Genomic DNA, 22,269 nt, shown 5'->3' on the forward strand with positions numbered 1-22,269 from the left:
AAGGCAACAAGAAGTATGAGTTAAGAGGAAAATGTTTGAGACTATTAAGAAGAACACTCTAAACTTCAGGTCCTCTTAGCACTCAGGAAAAATAGCAATAAAGACCTCTAAATGGATTTTTGTTTAAAAAAAAAAAAAGTTAATAGCAACCTGGGGGACATTTACCTTTTTGTTCTTTTTCACTTAAGTATTACTTGAAGTGAAATTTTGCCAGGAAATAATTCACTTAGCCTTCCACCCCACAAGTATCCTTTTAGGGGAGCGACATAGTTGTTTGGGACACACCCATCCCAATCAAAGTGCTCCCAGACACACCCTGCTGCCGGCCAACATGTCTTAAAGGACTTCTGGTTCAGTGGCCTAGATCCCCATAGCAGCAAGTCACCTCATTCCGCCAGGCCAGGAACTTCGATTCCACTTGTGCCTAAGCCAAACCACACATCTCCCCTGACTTTACCCCCACTCTAGTCCAAGCCCACCTCATGCCTGGCCTGCAATGAATTTCTAACTCATCTTCAGCTTGCATCTTTGCCTGCAATCCAGTTTCTATGCATGATCCCCTTAAAATCTCAATTATACCATGCCACCTTCCAAATCAAATGCCTTCAAAGTTTTCCCATTGATTGAAAATAAAGTCCACACATTCTGCCACAGTCTACAAAACCTGTCAATCACGTCTTTGATGGATGTTGGTTTCATGAGCTGCTACCCTTTCCTTGCTCGGCTCTAGCCACACCATCTTCCCAGATATCTCACAAATTAAACTGTAAACATGCATTTGTTTCTTTCTTAATAAGACATGATTTACAATTATTAGCTTGAATTTATAATTATTAGTTTGTTTACTGGTTTTCTTTTAAAATCATTCTCCTCACGAGAATCTAAGCCCCTTGAGGCCAGAGATCACTTATGTGAATTCTCAGCACCTACCACAATCCTTGGAACCTCATATTGGCTCCAATCATTTGAACCAACGAATTATGAATAAACAAGCTCCCCAGGACCCAAAGTCATGCCTCTAAACAACAGAAGCCATATGCCATCAAGATATCTTACAGTCATGAATCATACCACGCATTTATATACCTGGAATAGTCAAAGGCACCTGTTTTCTGCTGTTGCATCCACTATTTTTTAGACCTCACAGATCTCTAAACCATAACTCAACTTTGCCCAGCCAGAACTATAGGTCTAGTATCTCAGAATCAAGTTTACCAATCTGGGCATCAAACTTGCTGTCATCTACTTAAAGCTACTGCTTCTGCTTCTCAACTTAAAAACCTGGCCATGAACTCTGGTTTCCTAGTTCTCCTTCTTTCCCATGAATGAAACTTCCTGTTGTAGACCCATCTAGCCACCCATACCCCAAGTCTCCCAAATGCCAGCAGGTAGGATGTGATGCTGAATCCTGACCCTAGGCAGGACCCACCCCCTTCCATGTGGACTGCTAGCCTGTTCATCTACCTACATCCTCCCAACTACCTCCTTGATATCCTGTCACCAGGATGCATTCACCTGCTCTGTGCTCATTTATCTACTCATTCAACAAGCATTTTAGAACCTCTTCTAGACCCTGCAACCACAGTACTATACAAGGATAAATAAGGTATGCTCTTTACCTCTGAAGGAAGACAAAGAAGTAATTAAGATACGAAGTGGCAGGATATCTATTTGTAAGGTACCCAGAAACTGACAAAGTGTTCATAGTGGCCTCTTCCACTTTGTCTTGACCAAACTTAGGTCAGGTTTCTCTCCTTCCTACATGCCTCTGAACTCTTTCTGCCCCCAAATCTGAGCAAGCACTGAAAAATGGAACATGTCCCTTTATTAGCTTCCCTTGGGAATCGGCTGATCAAAGGACACTTTCCTTTCAGACCTCACTGGTCATTTCCCTTTTGCTTGTCCAAAGTTCCCTTTAAAAATCTTCATTAAATTTTTTGCTTATTCCTCTCTACCCCGTAAAAGAAAGGACTTTTTCCCCCTTTGGTTTTTTTTCATATTTCCAGATTTCTAAGACAGGAGCATTCTCTATTACAATACTCTTTCTTCTGAATAAAGTCTTACCTTATCCATGTATGGATTTGTTTTTATTCGACAGCATACAGAGAAGAGAACCCTAACTTAGATGGGAGGAAAAGAAAGAGATCAGAGAAGACTTCTGGGGAAAAATCTGAAAACAGAAGAATAAGAAAACATTAACCAGATCAAGGTAGGGGAAGGCAGGAATTCCAGGCATGCCACATGGCAGGAAGTTTACATTACTCACCTGTAATCATAATTTGTTTTTGGTTTTGTTTTTTAAGATTTTATTTATTTGACAGAGAGAGAGCAAGGTAGGCAGAGTGGCAGGCAGAGGGAGAGGGAGAAGCGGGCTCTTTGTTGAGCAGGGAGCCCAATGTATGACTTGATCCCAGGACCCTGGGATCATGACCTGAACCAAAGACAGCCGTTAAACAACTGAGCCACCCAGGTGCCCCATGGAAATAGAATTTCTTGATCTATGCTCTGTATGCCTGAATGGCACTCATCCCATGTGCATGTGGTGTTGCCCTTGAACACCTGTCCCTGGGGAGCAGGCCTGTCTCCTTCCTGGTCCAAGTTTATCCCTCTGTGTACCCACACAAACACACATATGTGTACTTTCCCTTCACACATATGTCCCTTCCAAGCCAGCATGTCATGGAAGCCTCCAGAACCCTGAAGGGATCTAGTTACTGATGTGACAGATCCAGGTCCCCTCTCTGCATTTTCATGGACTCTCAATCCCAGGCACCTCACATCGTTTTTGGCTTGGGCTGAGTCCCCATAGCCTAGAAACAGGAGATCAAAAGGACATAAGAAATATAAAGACAGAAGCTTAACTAGAGATCCCGCAAGGGCAGGAACCAGGTCTGACTGGTCCAACACCATATCCTCAACTTCCTAGGAATAGGACCCACACACATAGTAGGTGCTCAAGTATTTGATGAATAAATTGTCACATCCGCTCACATGAACACTTACATCTAATGCAGGATTCCTTCTGGCAATAGCATCGTGCTGCTATTTGAAGGGGAACATACTGGTTGCCCTTCACAATATCAAACACAAAAGGCTGGCAATGTACTCAGTGCATCCCTTTCCCTTAATAGTCCATTATGTGCATGCCAGCCATGATACACGATGCAAATGTGGCCCCAGAGTCACATGGCCTTGAGTACCACAGCCTTGGAAGTGTATCTCAGCTGCTACAAGAGGCTTTTTTTTCCCTCTCTCTCACATCGCTACAATGCCAGAAGATATGTTTAAATCATTACATAAAATATCTTTCCCAACCAAAGCTCTTCCCAAAGCTGTTAACAAGAAACAAAATGTGCTGACTTGAGTTTCACTTTCTCTCCTTTCCCCTGCCTTCCCCCTGTAGGGCCCCCAGAGAGTCACGGAACAGCTCTGGTCAGGTAACACTGAAAGAAGCCAAGAAAGGAGCCCAGCATCTGTCAAACATGCAGATGTTAGAGAACAAAGACTGTGCAGCATGGTTTTGCCAAGGGACACGACCCTGGAAATAATTGGCACCTATTTCAACAAACTATTCATTTCATAGCCTTCTGGTTGTACTCTTCTTGAGCCATTTACTTTTCAAGGAAACCATAATTAGTGCTTAGTTGATTAGTAATAGAGTAAACTGAGAAAACACACTCCTGATTCTCAGGCCAACTCTTCTAGGCCTACAAAAATGACACAAATGGATTCTGATGTGTCTTCATTTCAGCAGGAGGGTGTTTTTATATTATGTTCTCTTATTGACACAGTGAAGTACAAATCACACCTTAAAGCTCCCATCTAGTGCTAGAGTTTCCCAACAGAAGAGTTTTAATGAGGAAATTACTTTGGAAAAGGAAATAAAAGAATGTGACTTCTTTGGGGATAGGCAAAGGAGGAGAAGCACACTCTCGTCATGACGTGGGCATTTAGTTTCTTTTTTTTTTTTTTCCCAATTTATTTATTTTCAGAAAAACATTATTCATTATTTTTTCACCACACCCAGTGCTCCATGCAAGCCGTGCCCTCTATAATACCCACCACCTGGTACCCCAACCTCCCACCCCCCTGCCACTTCAAACCCCTCAGATTGTTTTTCAGAGTCCATAGTCTCTCATGGTTCACCTCCCCTTCCAATTTACCCAAAAGCACATTTAGTTTTGCAGCATGCAGAGACCAGCTGGCAAGGACAAGGGGAAACAAGGTTGGCTAAGCTGGTTACAGAAGCTGATGCTTCAGGAGGAACTTAGCCTAATGCCCAGAATCCACCCAAAGAACCAGGATGAATGTGGGTTCAATTCAGAAAGAACTCCATAAATCTAGTATCCATTGCTGGTGTTATGGACTAAACTATATGCCCAGAAGAACTCATATGAGTCCTCCTAGTATTTCAGAATATTACTTTATTTTCATTGCAGATGTAATTAATTAAGGATTGTTACAAAATGTGATTAAGATGAAATCATACTCATATGAGGTCATCCAATATGAAGTCATATTAGATCAGAGTGGGCCCCTAATCCTGTATGACTGGTATCCTTATTTAAAGGGGAAATTTGGACACACACACACACACAAAGTGAATACCATGTGAAGATGAAAACAAAGATCAGAATGATATGTCTCCATGCCAAGAAACACCAAAGATTGCTAGCAAAACCCCCAGAAGCCAGGGGAGAGGTATGGAACAAATAACTCCTTTACAATGCTCAAAAGGAACCAATCCAGCAGATCACCTTGATCTAAGACTTGAGCCCAGACTGATGTTGTTTAAGCCACCCAGTTTGTTGTACTTCTTTATACTAGAAAAGTAATATATTGGTGATGAGGTTAGGTAGCAGGAAAAAATAACTCAAAACAGGGACTGCACCATTGATATGACAGATCTTGGCCCTTCCCAAGAATTTACCTAGGAATCTCTGAAAAAGAACCTCACCCTCCTATCTTGGGCCAAGCTCTCTTATTCTAGGGATAGGACACTAGTAGGATGTTGGAAATGTAAAGGCAACAAGCCAGAGAAGGTCAGGACCCCAGTACATATCAGGGACCACTCCACAGGCAGGGCTTTGCTCATGACTTTATGCAGAGTCAGATCGCAGCCGTTGTGCAAGAATATAGGCAGGGCTGGACACCCCCACCCAACCAGGTGAAAGAGTTATCACAGCCCAAACCTCAGAGTTCAGAGTCGGGGGCAAATCCCCATTTCCAGGGATCCAGAGTGTGAGTCAAGGATTGGATAACATGGGGGCACCTGGGTGGCTCAGTGGGTTAAAGCCTCTGCCTTCAGCTCAGGTCATGATCCCAGGGTCCTGGGATCGAGCCCCATATCGGGCTCTCTGCTCAGCAGGGAGCCTGCTTCCTCCTCTCTCTCTCTGCCTGCCTCTCAGCCTACTTGTGATCTCTTTCCATCAAATGAATAAATTAAAAAATTTCAAAAAAAAAAAAAGGATTGGATAACATGGTAAGTCTGAAGCAGCCTAGAGAGGGAATCAGGGCTTACCTTGGGACCACCAGGTACAGGGTCCATCATGGTCAAAACATTTCAAACCCTGTAAATGTGTGGGCTGATGCTGAGGATGAACTGTTGGCCCTGGCTCAGACTCAGGAACTAAACAAAAATGAAAACATTGCCAAAGGCATAGGTGATACTGGATAGGGGCAATCAGGGAGAAGAGCTAATGTGAGAGGGCAAGTCATACAGTTGTCTCTCAGTGGATACACCTGAGCAATCATCAGTAGATCAAGAAATAAAAATGGCCAAAAGTTATATACATTTTACAGCTATTAAACATTTCACAAATATGCACAACATTCATTACAAAGTTGGTACCATATTCTATATTCAATTCTTCGTGCTGCCTCTTTCTTGGGAAACTACGTTTCTGTTGAAGTTATCTAAATTTCACTTCCCATCACAGGGTGTACTGTCTTTGAGCTTATGGTTCACAGACTGCCACTCTCCACTGTATTATGCCAGGTTTTTTTGTTACATGAACTGCAGGATGCCCTCGTCGGGGCAATGTGTTCTTGGGCAATGCCTGTAAATGATGTCTCCATTAAGGCAATGATCACACACCCATTTGTAATGGTTTGCTTGCCATCTCTGAGTCCTCTGATACAGAGTGTCTAGCTAGGAAGCAGAAGCCATAATTCATCTCTGTATCCTGAAAGCCTACCCCAAGTGTGTCCTGTGCTAATGTGTGCACAATGAATGTTAGCTATAGATTAATATTTAGGTTGAAAAAAGAAGAGAAAGAAGAACAAGTAGTATTCCGATGTTGACTGATATTTAATTAACTCATGCATTCAACTATGTGCCAACACTGTTCTAGGTAACATAACAGTCAGGCTAAAAAATAGTAATCATAATAGGATTGGTCACTGCTGAAAGGTACAAAACAAGATTCAGGAATAAGGAGCACTGGTTACCTTTAATTGAGCATTTATTTGGACCTCATTCTCCCTTCTCATTTGCTCCTTGAGCAAACTGGATACAGGCTCATAGCAATAAGACCCCCTCCTAAGTCACCCACTGGTCAGAATAAACTCCTAACACAATACAAGCTAACAATTATTGAGCATTTACCATGTGCCACACATTGTTATATATGACTTCATTCACATCTTGAACAGTTGCTAAACCCATTACACGGATGAAGAAATTGGGGCACAACAAGATTAAGTTACCCAAGGTCTCACAGCTAGGATATAACAATTCTGGAACTCAAACCCAGCTCAAGAGAATAATTACTCCCTAGCCCTGTCTGACTGGAGAGCTTAGAGGCAGTCTCCATCTACAAATTATAGGCTTTGGTATCTGCCAGTAAGAAAAACTTGAATTCTAAGCAGCCCAACAGTAAGGAAGCCCCTGAAGTTTCCCATATAGATTACACATTAGCAATAAAATGTATAACCCATTGTTGGAATCATCTCTGCCTTTCAGTTCCCAGAGCCTGTCTAGGCTCACGATACCAACACAACCATGAGTCTGGTGACAGTGTCTGCTTAACAGAAATTCATAAAGCATCTGATGTGTCAGGCACTCTGCTAGATACTGGCATGGTGGGGGGAAGGGGTAACATGATGGGAGGGGGGGTCCATCCCCTGAGAAAAACACAATCTGGGAGAAGACGGATACAGAGAGGTCAGGATTACAGAGTGCCGACTGGTGCCACAGGGATCTACGGGAGCACATCTCTGAAGACAAGGCAGATATTCCAGACTTGTCCTGATATCTCAACTCTTCCAAATGGCAACTAAACAACCAGACCCAAGCAAAGACAAGAATAAGATTTAGGGTAGAAGATTCACCATAGCAGTTAGGGAGAGTAGTAAGGAGAATAGAGAGGGGAAGGTGTCAGGAGCTTCACAAAATCCTCCTATCTGATCTCCATGGTCTCTCAGGAAGAATATAAATAAGTTTGAAGGTAATTAACAAATCAAGTCAAGCCCTCTCTGGCTATTTATCCTACACACCAGGCAGGACCTCTACCACTCTCATAATATGTAGCTCTGCCACACACTGGGGAAAAAATCCATCTTATCCCCCATTCCTTTTGCTAGTAACACCTGATATCAAATAGCATGTTAGAATTTATGAATTAACATCAGTGTTGTATCATTTGATGACTACTGAGAAGAGGGCTCCCATTTTTCAGACAAGAATATTAATCCTCAAAATCTCATAATTGAAGAAGAGAGACTTAAGCAATTTTTTTATTTTATTTTCAGTGATCCAAGATTCATTGTTTATGCACCACACCCAGTGCTCCATGCAATAGGAGCTCTCCATAACACCCACCACCAGGCTCACCCATCCTCCCACTCCTCTCCCCTCCAAAACCCTCAGTTTGTTTATTTTTTTTAAGGTTTTTTTTTCTTAATTTATTTGACACAGAGATACAGAATACAAGCTGGCAGAGCAGCAGGCAGAGGGAGAGGGAGAAGCAGGCTCTCCACCAAAAAGGGAGCCCGTTGCACGGCTTGATCCCAGGACCCTGGGATCATGACCTGAACCAAAGGCAGCAGCTTAATTGACTGAGCCACCCAGGGGCCCCCTCAGTTTGTTTCTCAGAGTCCACAGTCTTTCATGGTTTGTATCTGCCTCCAATTTCTCCCACGTCACTTTTCCTTTCCTTCTCCTAATGTCCTCCATGTTATTCCTTATGCTCCCCCAAGTGAAACCATATAATAATTGACTTTCTCTGCTTGACTTATTTCACTCAGCATTACCTCCTCCAGTTCCACCCATGCTACTACAAAAGTTGGGTATTCACCATTTCTGACGGACGTGTAATACTCCATTGTATATATGGACCATATCTTCTTCATCCATTCATCTGTTGAAGGGCATCTTGGTTCATTCCACAGTTTGGCGATTGTAGCCATTGCTGCTATGAACATTGGGGTACAGATGGCCCTTCTTTTCACTACATCTGTATCTTTGGGAAAATACCCAGTAGTGCAATGGCAGAATCATAGATTAGCTCTATTTTTAATTTCTTAAATCTGCATACTGTTTTCCAAAGTGGCTGCACCAACTTGCATTCCCAGCAACAGTGGAAGAGGGTTCCCCTTTCTCCACATCCTCTCCAACACTTGTTGTTTACTGTCTTGTTAATTTTGGCCATTCTAACTGGTGTAAGGTGGTATCTCAACTTGAGGCAGGAATCTATCAAAATCCTAAAGGAAACATAGGCAGTAAACTCTTTGACATCGGCCACAGTAACTTCTTTAAGCAAGTTCGTGACTCCAGTGTGGTTCCACTGCATCAAACTGCCATTGTTTAAGAAACACTTAACTACAGCATTAAGAATTGTAGGTCTGAAAGCACTTATTGAATGCTGTTTGCTATTTCACATTAACAGCAGCTGCTGCTACTTAGCAGTTCCTAAGCCCTAAATATTAAGAAAGGGCAAGGTGAAGAACAGCTTTGAAATGATGCTCTATTTGATCAGGTTCTGCAGTCATTGTTAAAATCATATACACTTTCTTTGGATCCCTATAAAGCTTCTGCAGGATCACTGCACCTGCAGTTCCAATTTGCAATTTCCTCAGCCCTCCTTTGAAGTTATTCTTGCCAATTACCCGGTGTTAATATTAATTAAATATGATTTGCAACTTGAAATGTGGTGTTATCAATGGAACTCAGCTGTAGGAATATAAAGTAAAATTTTCAATTGAATTTAAATGTTTCCTTTCATTCATAGTATTTTACAACATTAATACTTTTGTCAAATTGATTTTTGCCTGCTGGAAGTCATTTTTCCAAGCAATGAACATCTGAGGGGAAAAGCTGCTCTTTATGTATTCCTTTCTTTCTGTCATTGAAAATACTTTGTTTTAATCTTGAAGTGAATCCATTTCAGCTAATAGAAACTTAGTTCTTGTTTATAATCTAAGAGAAAAAAAAAGTTTTCTTTTAAAATGGTACTGACATGGTTTAGAAATATGATCAGTGGGCACTTTTCAATTATATACGAGGAATGAAATCTCCCTGACTTTATTGCTTGACCCCGCCAAAAAATAAATCACTATTGGCAAGTGTCAGTCATTTTATACACAAAAAAAGAATTAATTAAATTGGTTTATTGCATTAACATTTCAAACAGATTGTGCCAGTCCAATGACCTCTGCAATCCCTTCCAATTCTGAGATTTTAAGATTCCAAACACATGTCAGACAATAGTTGGAAGCTTCCAGCCCTTGCAAATTAGAAAAAAAAAATTAGAAAAAAAAATAGTCATGTATGCTAGAAGATTTGACAGAATCAGGTCTATTTTGCCCCCTGTAATGTGTGCGATGATGACTCGCAGGCCTGTCATCTTCAATAAGCCATTCATAAACATGATGACTGATTAAAGGAGGTGTGTTACCATACTGTACAAATCCACAGTGAAAAGATATAATGCTTTCACAAATTCCTTTTATCTTCAAAGATAAAGCTTTAGCTTTCTTGCCCCTTATAATGATAGTGGTAGCATTAACATTTATTATCCTGTCTTCTTTTTAAAAATAATATAATAAGGGAAGACAAGTGAGAGCCTGTCTAAAGACTCAAGGAAGTCATTTTTTTGAGTCAGAAGCTGCAAGCCCCAGAGCTTATGATGGAAAACGTAGGCATATACTATGAACCTCTTTATTACAGTATCAGTGAAAACATCGTATCAAATAATTAAAACAAGACAGAAATAGAGGACTCTCATCCTAACAACGGAGGGTGTGCAACATGGGTAAGTCTTAACAACCAGCAACAACTGAGCTATTCCCTTCCCTCAGGCCAAGAGAGCCCAAATGGGAAAATAAAAATAAACTGGGCTCCATAAGACTCTTCAGATGTCCATAATTTTCCAAGGTGTCATTGAAAAGAGCAGCACCTTGGAACAAAAAGCAGGGGGGTTGAACAGCCTGTTCTCCACTGCACAGGGAGTGCCCACTATGATCCTACTAGGAAGCTCTTAACTACCTAGAAGTTTAGGAAAGCCAGACTCAGATACCACCACCTACCTTAGTATGGAACCCTGAATCATCCATTAGGTTACTCCATCTACTCAAGTAGCCAGGACAGGGAGGGTAAAATCCTGTAACATTCAAAAAGAAATTTCTGATCTGGTTTTGTTATAGGCTTCTCCATTAACCAAATTCAGTCTACTTACTCCCTCTCTCATCTTTATTTCTACTCTATTGTCCTCCTGGTCTACCTCCCATTCCTGTCACTACAAGTCAGCTCCCTAAGTACATTCATCTTCACTACTATTCCTTGCTATGGGTATTAAATTGTGTCTCCCAACAAGATATGTTGAAATCCTAAAACATTCTGAGTACCTCAGATATGTTGAACTCCTAACAAGATATATTGAAATCCTAAAACATTCTGAGTACCTCAGAATGTGCCCTTATATGGAAATAGGGTGATCACAAATGCAATTAAGATGAGGTCATCCTGGAGTTGGGTGCGCCTTTAATACAATATGATGGGCATCCTTATAAGAAGAGAAGACACAGAGATAGACACATGAAAGGAGAAGACTGTGATATGATAACAGAGGCAGAGATTAGAGTGATGCCTCTAAGCCAATGAACACCAAGGATGACTAGCACAAACCAGAAGTTATAAAAGGAAAAGGAAGGATTCCCCCCCTGCAGTCTTCAGGAGCATGGCCCTGCTAACATTTTGATTTCAGACTTCTGGTCTCTAGAACTGTGAGATAATATGTTCCTATCATTTTAAGCCATCTAGTAGTACATGGCATTTGTTATGGCAGCTCTAGGGAACTAATGCACCCCCTCAAGGACAATCCTTGATTCCTACCATTGTACCACACATGTTCAGCTATGCTCTCTGACAAAAGTTCCTATTTGCCTATGAAAATCAGCTCAATGCCCTTAAATTTTTCCTCAAGAACTCCTACCATCTCCCATCATGGAAATCTTCTTCAGAGGAGACTGAGAGTCCTCTCATCACCACAAACCTATCTAGAGAAGGTGACACTCTTCCATACTTACTCTTAGCTTTCCTAAGCCTACGCCATTATTCCCACACTTTTTTTTCCCATTTATATCTATTTTCCTCAGCTTTATAGAGGTATAATTGACAAATTAAAATGGTATGTATTTAAGGTGTACAACATGATGTTTTGAAGTATGTGTATACTATGAAATGATTACCACAATCAAGCTAATTAACATATATATCCATCACTTCACATAGTTACTATTTGTGTGTGTGTATGTGTGTACACATACTTAAGATCAACTCTCTTAGCAAATTTCAAGTATACAATACAGTATTTTAAGTATAGTTACCATTCTATACATTCATCTTACATTCATCTTATTTGGCTGGCATAACTGAAAGCTTGCATTCTTTGGCCAACATTTACACATTTCTCCTACTCCCCAACTCCTGGCAACCACAATTCCACCCTCTGCTTTTATGAGTTCAACTGCTTTGGGCACTTTGTCTTTTTGTGTCTGGTTTATTTCCCTTAGCATAACGTCCTCTAGGTTCATCTATGTTGTCACGAATGGCAGGATATTTTTCTTCTTAAGGCCAAATAATATTCCACTCATATATATTATATAAATTTTCTTCAACCATTCATCCAGCAATGGACACTTAGGTTGTTTCCATAACTTGGCTATTATGGACTATTATGTGCTACAATGAGTATGAGAATACAGATATCTCTTCAAGATACTGATTTCATTTTTTTTCCAGATATATACTCAGAAGTAGGGTTGCTGGATCATAAAGTAGTTCTATATTTAATTTTTTAGTACCTCCATATCATTTTCCATAATGACTGCACTAATCTACACTCCTACCAACAGTGTACTAGTGTTCCCTTTTCTATGCATCCTTACCAAGTCTTGTTATCACACACCTCTATATAAAACTTCTGCCCAAAAGTCTATCCTCAGCCCCGTTCAATCTTCACTCTACATCTTCTACCTCAGCAATTACCTTTCCCACCTCAATTATCAATTTTGTGAGAATAAGCTTCAGGTCTATAACCAAGTCCCCTTCTCAGCTCTAGATGAATATTCTTTGCTGTTTTTCTCCAAAAACATATGTATTGATAAATTTTTTTAAAAAAGAACTTTAACTTCAACATTAATTTTTTTTCTTACCTTCAAGCTCTACTTCCAATCAATTGCTAAGTTCCATGGACCCCACCTCATAATTGTCTCCTAAGTCTATTCCCTCTTCCATTTCTATTGTCACTGTCCTATATCAAGCTAAGACTGCTACTGCAAAGGCCTCTCAAATGGTCTCCCCATCTTCCACTTCTCATTAATATAATCTTAAATATGTTCTGATAGATCCCTCTATCTTCAACAGTTTCCTTTATTGTCTAGAAGATGAATAAAATCACCTCTCCAGAAGGTGAAATATTCAACTTTGTGTCCACGTCAAGTCTTCCATTTTTGTCTCCTGTACTTCATGACACAAACTATGCTCTGATCAAATTGTGCTATTTGCTGATCTCAAATACATTTTTGCCTTTTCAAAAAAAAAAAAATCCTACAGTCAAGAATGCCTTGGGCTGATACTATAATAGCTAAGATATCAAGGGACTATTTGTCTTTATTTTATTGAGTTACTCCTGTCCTGCTCTCCCTAGAACAATCTTGGCTAGGTAAGAGCCATCACAGACATCTGTCTGTGTTCATGACCATCATTCACTCATTTGCTTCATTCTCCAAGATTCACAGACACTTCCCCAAGTCTCAGATTTGTTAATATAAAAAATATTATAATCAAACCATACAAGCAATTTATCACTAAACAGATTTTCACTTCCTTATCATTCTATTATGATCTGTCTGAATTAATCAGAGAGGAAACATTAGAAGCCTCAATTTACACTGAAATTTCTTAGCAATCAATGTTTCTAAAGAGAGAAATTCAGAATAGAGTATGGCAAAATTTATAAGAGTTGGGAAAATATATAATTTTTTTAATAGGCAGACATTCCACAAAATGAATTTATACATCATCTTCTCAGTCAAGATACTAAGATTTTTAAAAACACATTACTAACATGGTGACAGAAATGTCATTGATGTTGTAGTAAGAGAAGCAAATGTTACAGAACTAATGAATTTTCATCAGAGTCATCAGATCATTTCAGAATGGGTTAAGTTGCTACCATTTGCTATTCCCATTAATATCATTGTCATGTAAAAGGTTTAATTTTCAGCTATTTTTGTTCTAGATAAAAATCTTTGTCATTAAAATGAGGGATGATTTTGATATTTAATATATTCCATGGCATACTCTAGTGTGGTACCAATTTGGCCTTTTCAGTATTCTGCATATTAATTGACAGTCCAGCCCTTCTCCATTCCCCAGATAAGTGAGAGCTGAAATAGAATGGACAGCCAATCAAGTCACAGAATACTGAAAGGATCAACACTGAAGAAACGTGTTGCCCTAATCAGGCACATACACAAGGCACTAAAATTACTTTCTCCCATACTAATGACTAACATAGAAACAGGAATAATGAACGGAACCATCTGAATCCTTTTATGTGACAGTATTATCAGAGTATAGCAATGCTTCTCAAAAGTGAAAACTAAGTATTTCTTTTTTTAGTCAAATGAATAAAACTGCGATCTCACTTAACTTTTAGAACAATGCATTTTATCAGATTCTGCAACAACTGGCAAATTATGTCCTGTATTGAATTTTTCATAGCAATCGGTTTCAGGCACACAATGTGACCTATATTTGAAGAATGTACATGATCACTGCAAAAAAACATACCATCTCAATACATACTCTATCAGTTTCCTTCTCTTGTTGAATTATCACTCTGGTGAGAACCGACATCAGCTGCTTAAATAATGCATTAGCTCTGCTTCCAGAAGCTTTTGTTTTCATTTGAGTGGGCATTTCCTCTAAGATAAACTTAGGATTCTTACCGAAAAAGATAATATAATTTGTCGTCATTTAAAGCGCAGTTGAATGTCTGAATCATTTTTATAGCAATAATGATGGAATTTAAAATTTCAAAGAGCAAAGAGTATGGTATCATGGACACTAACAAAGGTGCGGACAGTTCCCCAATTAAATCAATTAACCCAATCCATCCAACAACACCAGGCCTTCTCTACATTTTCTGCGACAGCACAGCACTGGAACAAATGTTAAATATGCTAACTATCGCGTATAATTTTTCATGTCCTAGCATATGCAGAGGAACAGATCCCAAGAATCTTCAAGTATTTCAAGAGAAACCTTACTCCAATAATATAACTTTAGACTCCATCCTTGCTAATTCTAGACAAGCGTAAATCACTCCCATTGTCTTTCTGAGCTGAACCCTCCAAGAAAGACAACAAATTATCAAAATAATTTCTTCCTTCAAGTTCAAAATTACTCAAAAATAGCCAAGGGGCACTTTAATTTTTCCACAAAATATTATTATTACTCTTAAAGAAAAGATAAGCACATTTTATTCAGTAATTCCTAATAAGAAAAATAGTATTTGTTAAGTAACAATATGCCTCCTTTCACCCACCCAATTATGTGGCTGACCAATCAGCAATAAGATTTGTATTTTAAGTAGTTTTTTGTTTTATTCTGTTTTTTTCACACAGGGAATGGATTTACAAACTCAAGGCTAAATGTACATGTGGAAAAATGCCTACAGAGATTTGGATAAGCACCTTGAAAAAAGCCCAGCAGAGCTCATCAGCACCTTGTTCTAACTCAAATTTTACATACTGCCCTTCATTCCACTGTAAGCTATAGAGCATAAGGTAAGAATAAAAATGCAAAAAGTCAAATATGACAATAAGAATATGGCTGAAAGTATAGCCTTGGGGGCCACTTCAGTATTATTTTAAGATGATTACCAGTCTAAATCCCTCTAGTGTTGGATGTTAAATTCCACTGCCTTTTTTTCTTTAATTTAATGACTTGCTAATGTAAACTTCCATCCAGAACAATCAAATAGTATGTCATTTATTCAAATTTACAGTGGCTCTAATGTGCCAGCAAACTCCCTCGTCAAAACAGACAACTTTGAAAACTGTTCGCCTGAGTCAGGAGCTCTATTTCCTAAATTAGCACCAAAGTGTCACCTTGATAGACCATGAACAACAACATCATTTATAATAAAACCAACTTCCCCCTAGAGTGGACAGCCTGGGTCATGCATCTGTAGGAGCTCTCATTATTCCACATAGATCAGAGAGCACTTGGAGATGCTCAGACTTCCACAACCTGTCGCCTCCAAAAGCAATCATCTGATAAATATATGCTTACCAATCTCCCTCGAGATCTGAGTGAAGGCCTCCACACCACTCTCTCCATAGTTGCCCTCGGAAGCCAGTGTTGACACATAATTCCACCCCAGCGCCGTGACAATGTCCACCATGGCTTGAGCTTGGTAGGAGTCAGGTGGAACTACCCGAGAGAAGAAGTCATACCTGGTGTTATCACTTAGCTCTGGGGCTGTGGATGCATAGCTGATTTGAGGTATCTGCAAAACAAATGACAGATCATTTCAACCCAGGAGGAATCTGTCGAATGGAGAACTGTCACACAAGAGACCAAGCAGCCAAACCCAGACCAGTAACTCAGACATATCTGCCTGAAGCCAAAATATGGTTTTATGACTGCCAATTTTATTTTATTTTCATTTAGCATTTTATAAAAGTCTGTAGGCTCACTTTCTTTCAAAACACATTTCTCAACAGCAAGAAAGAACTTAGTGTTACTTCAGGTTCTGAAGCCAAAGCAAAACATTTGTGCCTTTTGTTGCTCTTTTTTTATACCATAAAGTTCTGGCACAAAAATGAAGCCAAAATGAAAGTATAGTGCATACGCACATCAGAAAAGGCCACCTCTGAAACTGTATTTAGCTTTAGGACATAAAGACTACACACGATCATAAACAGAGAATTTAAGATGAGATTTTTTTACAATTAATACAATTCAGTCCTAAGATCACACTTTTGGTAAATTACTATAAATATACAGCTTTGTGAGTCTATTGACTGTTTATTGATATGATCGTTGAGTACCACAAAATGATATGGGAACAGTCAACTATGTATCTTCTATGAAAAGATGGTTCCAGCTGCCCACCTCAAAATACTACAAAATGGGAATCTATACGATCATTTCTTTAAGAAAAGAGGCAATTTTCTGGCATGCGTAGGGTGAATTACCAGACTTTGAAAATTAGGAATCCTATATCACTTATCCAAATAAACTCAAAGTAACAAATTAACTACATACCACAAATCTCCCCCTAAAAATCTTTTAAAGTGTAACATGTACTCATATATCCAAATGAGGACTTTTACTTTATCAGTGAAAAGTGCTAGGATAGAAGAACACATGATGCTAAAGCAGTAGAGTGAAAGGACATTCAGCCGAGATGGGGCACAGACCATGCAAGAAATCGGCAAACAAGGTAAGGAAGGACACTTCAGTCACAAAGAACTGCATGTCCAAAGGCATACAGTCAAGAAAGGGCATGGCAGGGCACCTAGGTGGCTCAGTGGGTTAAGCCGCTGCCTTCGGCTCGGGTCGTGATCTCAGGGTCCTGGGATCGAGTCCCGCATCAGGCTCTCTGCTCGGTGGGGAGCCTGCTTCCTCCTCTCTCTGCCTCTCTGCCTACTTGTGATCTCTCTCTGTCAGATAAATAAATAAAATCTTTAAGAAAAAAAAAAAAGAAAGGGCATGGCAGATTCCAGGATTTGTAGCATTTCACACAGAGGGAATGTGAGATAGCAAGGGAGGAACATCAGGAAATAAAACTGCAAAGCTGGGCAGATAAAGGGCTAGTAGGGTATGACAAAAAGTGTGGATTTTATCAAAAGGCATGGGGAAGCACAGAATGACTGTAACTAAGATAGAGGCATAATCAGATTTTTGTTTCAGAAAAATAATATTGGCAGCTGTGAAGAAAGTTGCAGCCCTCAAATTTCAATGTACACCTAGCTAGCCCCATTCCTGAAAATTCTGACTTGGTATGTCTAGAGGCTTAGAAAGCTGCATTTTAATATGCTCTCCAGAAGAATCTAATGCAGGGGGGCCCATCCTATGCTTAGAGATAAATTAAAAGAAAGCTATGTTAGATGCAGGACAACGAGTTAGAAAATTATTATAGAAATCTAAGTAAGAAAGTATGAAAACTGGGGGTGTATGGGTGGCTCAGTCATTAAGTGTCTGCCTTCAGCTCGGTTATGATCCTAGGGTCCTGAGATCGAGCCCCTTCCTGCTCAGTGGGAAGCTTCCTTCTCTGTCTCTCACTCCCTCTGCTTGTGTTCCCTCTCTTACTGTGTCTCTCTCTGTCAAATAAGTAAGTAAATAAATAAATAAATAGAAAGTATGAAAACTCAATTAAGGCAATGATGGGGAAGGTTGGGGTTAGGGAAGGGCGTGGACTCTGTATCTAAAACCAAGGTAAGGTGAAGGTAATGAAGGGAAATGTGGACTGATTCTTAGTTCTGTGGCTTTAGTAACTGGGTGGATGATGTTTGCTATTTGCCAAGATACACAGAGAAAGAGGAGATTTAGAAGACAAAAATTATGAGTTTAGTTTTTTTGGCTTCTTTTGAGCTTACTATGAAATGAATGAAAGCAACTAAAAAGTAGGTAATAATATTGGGGATGTGGAGTTTAAGAGTCTCTGGGACTGGAGATAAAGAATGGTGGGGGGCATAATGAAGAAGACAGTCAAAGCCAAGGAAAGTATGAAGAGTGAAAGAGGACAACTTGGGAGCATGCGCTATGCAACAGTGCATCTCGCCGCTCCTCTGCTGCCCTGCCACAGTGTGCAAGTTCAGAGGTCATAATGAATTCAAGATGCCCCAATTCAGGTCGCTTGGTTAAAGATGCAGGGTTGACCAGTACATAAAACAATTAACTTTTGTTCTGCATCTGATCCTGCAGGTAATGTCAGTGCTAAGATGTCCAAAAGGCTGCACTTCCACCTTCCCACGTTCGGCTGACTGCATAGTTTGCAATCCATCCCCTGCCACACCCTGGCCAGATAATTCCCAGTCCACATGGAGTGGACTCTCCCCTTGACATCCTTAAAAAGCCCTCAACGTCTGAATAACCTTTCATGGGTCTAGAGAGTCCTACTTCATATCTATAGCCAATAAAGTGAAACTAAACTTCCCAAGGTACAAGTCAGTTACGCAGGCTGCAGCTACAACGTGCTTGGAGCTCTCCATGGTGCTGAAGGATCTGTTCAGCTTCTGTATCTCTATATATTGACTATAACAATGATTTTATCCTATCTAACCCCCAATTCTTCCTGGTCCTATTCTCCTAGTGGGACCATGTTAACTTGCTTGTTAACATTGTGGGACCATAAAAAACAGTCCGTCCTGCCTCCTTCCTGCCGCTTTGCTTTCTTTGCTAGATAAGATCGTTCCCTTGAATAGATTTTGTGCTTATGACTCCTCAGCAAGGACACCTCTTCAAATCTCAAAACACACGCCAAATCTGGGTCTCTTTCACCTTCTATTGCTTGCTTCTAAATAACCTCAGAAAGAGACAATGAATGACTCAGTGAGATCTACCTTTTACTAAATAAAACTCCCAAAGACCAAGAGCATGTACATTCCTACATTCTAATGAAAAAGATTCAGCAGCCTGACTTTCACTTTGGAAGGAATTCTGTGCATGTGTGAATGGTGTGTGTGTGTGAGAGAGTGTGAGTGTGTGTATGTGTGTGTGTATGCACATGCGCGTGCAGGTAGGAAGAGATGGGGAGCATTCTAAGGCTAATTCTATAGCACTATACCATTTCCTTATCCTATTCGGATATATGATAACCCTCCCACTTCCTCAGCTACTCAGAGTCCAGCAGTAAAATGCCTTACACAACTCCCACCCTGCCTGTAATAATGAGCCACCCCTTTCTAAAAATGAGCACAAAGTGTGAAAATTGAGTGTTTGAAACCAAAACTAATTATCTCAAATTACTACCTTCAGTCAGTCACTTTTGGGGCTGTTTAATTAGCAGTCAGCATCATGTTTAGGATTAATTAAACAGGTGTAAAGGGTATATAAAATAAAAGTACAAATAGAAAATGGTTGTTTGAATAATTAGGTAAAGGACTTACTCCCCAAAGTCTTAAGGAGTTTTCTCTTTGCAGATCAATGTGTGGAAAAGTGAGAGTACATGTCTGTGTTTTCATTTGCTCAATTTTTGCTATGTTGCAGTCTACAATAATAGACATCAGAGTATACTGATCATATTTTAAGACAACTTTTCAAGTCATTATGAAGTTGCATCTCATTTTAATTTTATTGTGGTTGACCACTAAGCATTGGCTCATTAAGCATTTTAATTTCTGAGCCAGCATTCCCAATATTTCCACTATCCTCAAATTAACCCCCTACTGGCAAATGCAGTGGGTTTTTTTTTTCTTAAAATCTGAAATATTTCTTTTTCTTTTCTCTCCACTAAATCCATCCTAATCCCTCTTCATTTACTAGAGTTTCATTTACTAGAAACAATAAGAATAAAAAATGAAAAAGAAATGGTAAGTGAGGGACAAAAGTAGAGAGGGAAATGAAAAAGGAAAGGAGAATGTACCAAGAAAAGAGGGTGTTAGGGAAAGCATTCTGCATCAGCTCATTCCTTATAATAAGTAACATCCTCCACAAGCCTCTGTTAAATCTCGCTTGCCCATTCAAAAGATATCCCAACTCTTCAGTCTGGGTCACCAAACCCTGAAGTCAGACTCCATCCAATCCTCCTACCTAACCTACTGTCTTCCCTGCCATGCCCTGGTGGAGTCTGCACTCCTGCACATGCTGTTCCCTATGTAGCCCATTCTGTCCACCTGGCAATTATTTTTTAAAGATTTTATTTATTTATTTGACAGAGAGAGAGAGAGAGATCATAAGTAGGCAGAGAGGCAGGCAGAGAGAGGGGGAAGCAGGCTCATTGCCGAGCAGAGAGCCAGATGCGGGGCTTGATCCCAGGACCCTGAGACCATGACCTGAGCCAAAGGCAGAGGCTTAACCCACTGAGCCACCCAGGCACCCCAATCCACCTGGCAATCTTCTGCCCAAATTCAATATCCAACTCAAAAGTCACCTCCTCCCTAGGAAGCTTCTGCTAACTCTTTCAGGCAGAGCAGTTTTTTCTGCTCCTTGCTCCCACAGCCTCCTTCATCTGACACGAGAACCATGACTGAGTGCTGGCTTATGAGCCTCCCACTGAAAAACTCTCTATTGATTTATTTGGTATCCCTAGCATCTGACAGAATAAATGCTCAACAAATATTTGGAGACAATTAATTAATTAAACTGTGGCAGGAATTTTGATGCAGACTCTTCCCCACAGCCTTCCACCCTGCATTCCACCAAAATATTGGACAAACTATTCTCCATTTGCCCTTTTTACTCCTTCTCCTTCCTACTCTATGTCCTAGGAGGCTGCTCTCTGACTATCTCACTTGAGCTCTCTCACCTCAGGCTTCCATCTGAGTTTGGCCATTGGGAGACACCAAGAGAGAGAAAGGGCAGAAGATAGAAGTGAGGATTGATGCTCCCAATTTCTTCCACCAATTTGGTGTTCCTCTGCTTAAGCCCTCATCCATAGCTAAAGTTCTTACAAGGTTCTAGTGACTACTCTCTACACTTACCCCTTCAGATCTTCTTAGTGTTGCTGATTCCTGAGTACTTCCCATCCAGTGATGGGTCTTTTATCTTATAATAGTACCTATAAGTAGTACTTTTATTTTATAAATAGTACTTCTAAGTAGAACACCTTATAAATAGTATTTTTGTTAACCTCTCCCCCATCACCCTGTGAGTGTGCCAGAAGCCCTAATATACCCACTCTTCCAGGTCTCTGTAGAAGAGACATACACTGCCAAGCTTCCCATCCTTAGCCCCATCCTAAACCTCTTAGCCTTCCTCCACCCATTTTTTCTTCCAGCCTTTTCTACCACATTCCTTACATGACTGTTTCTTTTCTCTTTCAGTGCCTTATAACATCAAATTACATCTCTTGAAAACACCTATCATTTTGCTTTTTTATCATTCATTTTCCCTGTGCTGAGTTTCCATAAGAATATGATGTGTACTTAAATTAAGGTCATATTTCCATTACCCAAATAAAGCATATTTGAGGCAATTAATTGCACAACTCAAGATACTCATCATCATACTCTCTTTAAAAATTGCTTTCCCTTCCACTTTTCTGATAATTGGCTTGGTTAGGGGAAAAAACTCTTATTCTTCCATTACATTTTCACTTGAGTCCACATAAGGGATTCTTACCCCTAAACTTAGCTCTCTGCAGCAGCTGTATAACATGTATTTTCTACCTAGATCTCTACCTTTTACCTTACTCTCCTGGGGGGGAGAGAGAGGACAGAATGAGAGGTCAGATTCTATGTTTATGGGGCAAGAGTCACTAACTGGCTCTGCCTTCATTGTCTGACCTGCCCACACACATACTAGGCTTCTTTTCTCTGTATGGCTAGAAGCCAGGCTAGGCCTCTCTTCTTGGAGAAGAAACCCATCCTTCCTTTCCATATTCCACTAACAACCAGGTGTTGGAGGGTGGCCTGAAACCCATGTCACTGGTTTGTCAAGCCAGTGACATGTCACAAGTCTTCTCTATAGTCCTTATGTTGAGATGTGTGGCATGGGAGTAGAAGGCACCATTTTGGCTTCAAGTCTACACTAAATGCTTTCCAATCCAGTTTATCTTAACAGATGGCTGTGTGTCTGAGGAAGTTATTTGA

The 22,269-nt window shown here is 40.1% G+C and overlaps 1 protein-coding gene across 3 annotated transcripts in view; it reads right to left on the reverse strand.

The window, feature by feature from the left end:
• Window positions 1–22,269, reverse strand: part of GRM8 (glutamate metabotropic receptor 8) — a 737,958-nt gene that overhangs the window by 569,196 nt on the left and 146,493 nt on the right. For all 3 annotated transcript variants that reach the window (XM_044246506.1, XM_044246507.1, XM_044246508.1), the window contains exon 3: window positions 15,803–16,019. In XM_044246506.1, the coding sequence (XP_044102441.1) occupies window positions 15,803–16,019 (217 nt within the window). The remainder of the gene's footprint in view (window positions 1–15,802; window positions 16,020–22,269) is intronic.

The sequence above is a fragment of the Neovison vison genome, chromosome 4 (assembly GCF_020171115.1).
Source record: "Neovison vison isolate M4711 chromosome 4, ASM_NN_V1, whole genome shotgun sequence".
NCBI lineage: Eukaryota > Metazoa > Chordata > Mammalia > Carnivora > Mustelidae > Neogale > Neogale vison.